General features: G+C 51.1%; 2 protein-coding genes across 4 annotated transcripts in view; one reads left to right on the forward strand and one right to left on the reverse strand.

Annotated features, from left to right (window-relative positions):
* Positions 1 to 1,507, reverse strand: part of GGA3 (golgi associated, gamma adaptin ear containing, ARF binding protein 3) — a 27,211-nt gene extending 25,704 nt beyond the window's left edge. For all 3 annotated transcript variants that reach the window (XR_009552927.1, XM_060202732.1, XM_016189121.2), the window contains exon 1: positions 1,373 to 1,507. Coding sequence is in view for 2 of the 3 variants with exons in the window: in XM_060202732.1 (XP_060058715.1) it covers positions 1,373 to 1,412 (40 nt within the window). In the remaining variant the exon portion in view is untranslated. The remainder of the gene's footprint in view (positions 1 to 1,372) is intronic.
* Positions 1,506 to 5,846, forward strand: MRPS7 (mitochondrial ribosomal protein S7). The gene is made up of 5 exons (XM_007524811.3): positions 1,506 to 1,802; positions 2,338 to 2,529; positions 2,652 to 2,715; positions 2,973 to 3,140; positions 5,299 to 5,846. Exons 1-5 carry the CDS (start codon positions 1,720 to 1,722, stop codon positions 5,518 to 5,520), a joined length of 729 nt encoding a protein of 242 aa, XP_007524873.2. The 5' UTR covers positions 1,506 to 1,719; the 3' UTR covers positions 5,521 to 5,846.
* Positions 5,847 to 6,255: the final 409 nt, after the last annotated feature.

Genomic DNA, 6,255 nt, shown 5'->3' on the forward strand with positions numbered 1-6,255 from the left:
TAGATTAAGACGGTACTGAACCCCAAGCACTGGTTTGTTCAACTGGTGCTGTTCACACTATTAAATCACAGGACCTATGAAGCTGACAAAAGGCAATGGAAGGAAAACACTGCCCCAAATATATCTAGCAGGACAGGGGCAAAAGCTAATCTCGGGTCTAGCCTTTCCAGATACCATTCCACTTCCAACCTTCAACATCTCCAGTCTCTTCAATAGCAAGTCTCCTGTTTCAAAATATAATTCTAAACCTAGCCAATGAAGTGCAGCTCGGGTCACACAAAAGACTCCAATGTCCTCACTGGCGTCTGTAAATCACCATTATCTGCGAACCAATTTCAGGTGGGTGGCTCTGGGCAAGTGCCTTGATTAGAATCAGGGTGGTGTCCTCTTTTTTGGTGAAACTGCTACAGTCGTACCTGCTTCACTAGGATGCTAGATAGATGACAAGTCTTTGGAACACTCGGGTCCTTTGGAGAACAGTCCCATATACACAGAAGGTTACGTGACCTGTCTACCACTGCAGATCTCGGAAAGCAGCCTGGGTCCCACAAGGTAAAGGAGTGACCTAAGCAAAGTTCAGGAAACTGGAGGAAATGGCCATCACCTCGAAGAGCCGGGAGGCAACATAAAGAGATTTTCTACACAGGGTGGTGTCTAGATAGCCTGCCCCTCCATCACTGCCCAACTGGGAGCTTCAGTTAAAGAGCCCCCCCCCCGCCCCCCGCCCAGGGTCTCTCAGTCTATAGGAATGGGGACCTAGTAACCTTTCAGCACAGAACTAACCGCTAACAAGGTTAACTCAACTCCTGTTTCCTTACTGGCAGTTCGAATCAGCACCTGCAGCGGGCGGCCACCGTAACTACACCAGCCGACTGGGGTCCTCGGCGGAGCTGGTGTGGGGGCGCCAGGAGACCCTAAAGGATTTCACCTGCACGGTCACTGCAGGGAAAGGGCAGGACTCACTTCTTCACCGTCGTTCTCTTTCAATTATCATCACTTCAAACACACCGCCTGCGTGCAATGGCCGCCCCTCTCTCTCTCTCAATTCACGGTCATTCTGAAGCTGTGCGTGCTGCTCAGCGGCGCCCAGGCCCCCCGAGTCTCAGCCCCACGCCGGAGCTTCCCCCTCTCTCGGGGGTCTCGGCGTCACGGCCGCGCGCGCCATCGCCAACCTCCCCGGAGTGCCGATGCCCGTCGGCCGAGGACACCTGGCGGCGGCTGTCCCGGGGCCCGCAACCCCCGCACCGGACCCCAGCTCGCGCCGCAGCACAGGGAGCCGGGGCGCCATCGCGGGGGCGCGGAGGGGGCGAGGGGTACGCACAGGGGCAGCTTGGCGGCTCGACGGCGGGCAGAAGCGGCCGCAGCTACTCACTCAGCCAGGACTCCAGACTCTCGCCTTCCGCCTCCGCCATATTGCAGCCGCCCGGGCCAACCCCGTGGCGTCAAACCTCGCGAGAGCTCGCAGGAGTCCCGCGGGGGCGGGGCTTGCATGGGGCCCTGAGTGGAGCCGACGCTACCGCGGAGGGTCCCTCCAGTCTGAGACGGGTAGAGGCGAGGCGGGTATTTCCTTTGGGCTCTTCCCTTTGGATGTGCACGTGAGAGACCTTTAATGCCGCGATCGGAGTGACGCGCAGACTCAGGGCCCCGCGGAGCCTCTTCCTGTTACTTATTCAGGCACTTCGAGGACAGCCCTCACTGGGGTCCTCGTGGCCAGCCAAGATGGCTGCCCCCGTGCTGAGCACTGTGCGAGGGTGGGCGAGACTAGTGCTCAACTTGCCGAACGCCGGCCTGAAGCTTCCAGGGTGAGAGAACGGCGGGTGACTGGGGGAGTCCGCTTGACTCGTCACAGAGAAACCTGCGGGGAACGAATGGGTTTCGGGCAGGTCGTTCGGGGACTTGAAGAGAACCTGGAGGTCGCCAGAGCCCTAGTGCTTCACTCACTGCTTGACCTTGGCCAGCCTGAATGTTTCCTGCCTGTCGCCTGCCCGAGGGAGAGAGCTAGTGAAGGGTCCTCGCTCCGAGCCGAACGCGCAGGCTTGCCAGACAGCTCGGAACCGAGATGTTCTGTCTGTTGGGACCTGAGTTAGGGCTTGTATAGCGGGGCGCCTTCCCTGACGTCCTGGAATCTCCTCTCAGTGTTGACACTTGTCAAGAAAACTTTCCCTGGTTTGTTTAGGTCAAGACTTTCAACCTTTTAGGACCGTGGCCAGCATTGTGGTGGTTCAGGCTGGCTGGCGGACTGGATGAGGCTAGCTAGCACTTGTGCACGGGTTGGCAAATACGCCTATTGTTAAGTCAAACCTTGAGTCAGCTTTCCTCTATCGCCCCCCCCCCCAGGCTAATCCAGGTGAGGTGGAGCCGCTATGGTCCTGAATTCATGGATCCCCAGACTGACAAGGACTATTACCGCAAGCCCTTGGCCGAACTGAGTGAGGAAGAGAAGTATGAGCGAGAGCTAAAGAAAACTCGGCTGATCAAAGCTGCCCCAGCGGCAAAAACAAGTTCTGTGTTTGAAGACCCTGTGATCAGGTTAGATGGAAACGACTTTCTTCCACTGACAGGGACTATATCAGGGAAGGTGGGCTGTTAGGGATTCTGTGGTGCTTCCTTGGGAAGCTAAACATGTTGCTTTTTTTTCTTTTCTTTTAAAGTAAATTCACAAACATGATAATGAAAGGAGGAAACAAAATACTGGCCAGATCCCTCGTGACACAGGTACCTCTTGCTTCTCTCATCTTCTGTTTAGCTTTGTAGACTGTGTTCTTTCAGTCTGGCATCAAAAAGAGCTACTTCATACACTTGTCGACTCAAAGACAGTGATAGGTATGCCAGAACTTTATCTTAGACTTGCTGAGGGAAAACTGCACTACTGTAGAAGCCATGATAGGAGTAAAAGGCAAGGTACTAGATCAGCTGGCTACTAAATCTTTTAGGGATCTTGGTACAGCCTCTTCCACTGTATCCCTTTACAGACTCTGGAAGCTGTGAAAAGGAAGCAATTTGAGAAGTACCATACTGCTTCTGCAGAAACTCAGGCAGCCATTGAGCGTAACCCCTACACCATCTTCCACCAAGCACTGAAAAACTGTGAACCTGTGATTGGGCTGGTACCCATTCTCAGGGGTGCCCATTTCTACCAGGTGAGTGATCAGGTCTGGACAATAAGGCTGCTCACATAAGGGTGGGGGAGGTAACAGTGGTTATGCAGAAAGACTGTGTATGCCGGAGGCTCTGAGGTCACAGGTTCAGTCCTCTGTACCACCATAAATAAACCAGAACTGTGCAGGACTGATAAAAAACAAACAAAACTGGAGAGGTGCACTTGGTGAATGAGCCAAGTTGGAGCAGTATTGATAGCTATCTCGCAGGCAGAGGTAGGAAAGAGCAAACAGTTCCTAATCTTTTTTCTAAATAGCTTTATTTATTTATTATTGGATAGACACAGAATTTGAAAAGGGGGGGGGGTGAGAGAGAGGGAGACAGAGAGACACCTGCAGCCCTGCTTCACCATTTGTGAGGCTTTCCTTTCTGCAGGTGGGGACCAGGGGCTTGAACCTAGGTCCTTGCACACTGTAACGTGAGCGCTTAACCAGGTGCGCCACCATCTGGTCCCATTTCCTAATCTTTTTTTTTTTTTTTTTGCCTCCAGGGTTATTACTGGGTCTCAGTGTCTGCACCATGAATCCACTGCTCCTGGAGGCCATTTTTCCCCCCCTTTTGTTGCCTTTGTTGTTGTAGCCTTATTGTGGTTATTATTGTTGTTGATGATGTCATTCGTTGTTGGACAGGACAGAGAGAAATGGAGAGAGGAGGGGAAGGCAGAGAGGGGAGAGAAAGATAGACACCTGCAGACCTGCTTCACCACCTGTGAAGCGACTCCCCTGCAGGTGGGGAGCCAGGGGCTCAAACCGGGATCCTTACGCCGGTCCTTGTGCTTTGTGCCACGTGCGCTTAACCCCCATTTCCTAATCTTCTATCCTCCCTTCTGTTCAGCATCCTGTTTCCTAAGTTGTAAGCTTTTCAAGGTGAGGATCTATGTTTATGTTTCATCTTTATACAGCAGTGTCTGCTGTAACACTTGAACCATGATTGAGACTTCACCTTCCTCTATTGAGCCAAATCAGGTGCCTCTATCATTGCATTCAATCATATGTCCTCGTCATGAGTGGGTGTTCTTGCCTGCTCCTTTATAATAGACATAAGGATACAGATCCTCATTGTGTGTCCTTAGTGTCTATCATGATACCCTGTACATAGTGGGATCTGTGGCAAATGATTCATAGATAAAAGGGTTTTGTTTTGAAGTATTTGTGATCTCTTGCCTAACCATTCAAGGCTTTGTTTATTTCAATTTGGCTGAGGTTCCATTTGTAGGTGAAAGAACTATGTTTAAGAGATATTCACTTGACCTGGAGAGATAGCATAATGGATTATGCAAAAAGCTTTTCATGCCTGAGGCAACAAAGTTCCCAAGTTCAATTCCCAACACTCCCCCCTTCCCCCATCATAAACCAGAGTTAAGCAGGGCTCTGGTAAAAATAAAAAAAGGGAGGGGAGATAGCATAATGGTTATGTAAAAACTCTTATATCTGAGGCTCCAAAGTCCCAGGTCAGGCCCCCACACCACAAGTCCCCTGCACCACCATAAAATAATAATAAATATGAAAGGGGGACTAGGCGGTAGCACACTGGGTTAAGCACACATAGTATGAAGCGCAAGGTTCCTGGCTTGAGCCCCTGGCTCCCCACCTACAAGGGGTCACTTCACAAGTGTTGAAACTGGTCTGCAGGTGTGTCTTCCCCTCCTCTCAATTTTCTTCTGTCCTAACAACAACAACAGCAATGGCAACAACAACAAGGACAACAAAATGGGAAAAATGGCCTCCAGGAGCAGTGGATTCATAGTGCAGGCACTGAGCTCCAGCAATAACCCCGGAGGCAAAAAATAAAAATAAAATAATAAATATGAAAGAGATATTCATGAAGCAAACTGAGTATGTCTTCTACCCTAGGGAGGGGCTGGGGGGATGGCTTGCCAAGCCTGGCTCAGAAGCCGTGGAGAATACCTTAAGAGTTCAGGGAGGGTGGTCCAGGAGGTGGCGCAGTGGTAAAGCTTTAGACTCTCAAGCATGAGGTCGCAAGTTTGGTCCCCGGCAGCACGTGTGCCAGAGTGATGTCTGGTTCTCTCTCCTCCTATCTTTCTCATAAATAAATAAAATCTTTAATTAAAAAAAAAAAGAGTTCAGGGAGGAAGGAGGGGGCCTGAGGATCAACTTGCCCTGGTCCTGTCTTCCTCAGGTCCCTGTGCCACTAGCAGAGCGACGCCGTCGCTTCCTGGCTATGAAGTGGATGATTACTGAGTGCAGGAAGAAGAAGAACCGGAGGATGCTATTGCCAGAGAAGTTGTCACATGAGCTGATAGAGGCTTTTCACAACCAAGGTCCCGTGATCAAGAAGAAGCACGAGATGCACAAGATGGCTGAGGCCAACCGAGCGCTGGCCCACTACCGTTGGTGGTAGAGGCTCTAGAAGGAGCCTAGGAACCTCTCTTTCAAGAAACAAAGTGAGCCACTGCAGCCCTGAAGAAAATGTGCGTCCACGATGCAGCTCTGATTTAAGGGCAGGCAGCCCAGACACAAATGGAACAGCATGTTTACTGCTCGTTAGCTCTTCGTTTGGGGGCTAGGACACCCCTCCACCCCCCACAAAAACGCAACATAATGACTGGGATTTCCCCCCCCTGGGAAATTGAGCATTCATTCAGCTTTCTCTTCCTTCACATCAGAGACCTGAATGGCATGAAAGTTTTAATATCAGGAATGGTTTATTAAAAATCTCAGCCTGGATGGGTGCAGTGTGTCATTAAAACCAACTGGAGGATACCGTTTAGTTCCCAAAACGGTCCTTGTACAAAATATAAAGCTGTGTCTTGGTATGACTTGTGCTCTACCTTTACAACATTGCCTATGGGCACCACCTCTTTAAGTAGGTGAGGCAGCTGAGACACCAGAGCAGCCGCTGTGCCTGTGGTTGGTAGGAGTTGCCCGTTTCTGTTTAACCCAGGTGGGAGGTGACAGGACTATGGAGACAGATAATGGCTGGGCCTGGAGAACAGGTGGCTTGTGTGTGTTTGAGAGAGAGACTCTATATAGCACTGTTTCACTGCTTGTGAAGTGTTCCCCCCCCCCCCCGTGGGAGGGGACCAGGGGCTTGAACTTGGATCCTGCAAGAGGAAGGGAAAGTGCTTAGCACAGA

This window comes from Erinaceus europaeus, chromosome 12 (assembly GCF_950295315.1).
Source record: "Erinaceus europaeus chromosome 12, mEriEur2.1, whole genome shotgun sequence".
In the NCBI taxonomy this organism is placed as follows: domain Eukaryota; kingdom Metazoa; phylum Chordata; class Mammalia; order Eulipotyphla; family Erinaceidae; genus Erinaceus; species Erinaceus europaeus.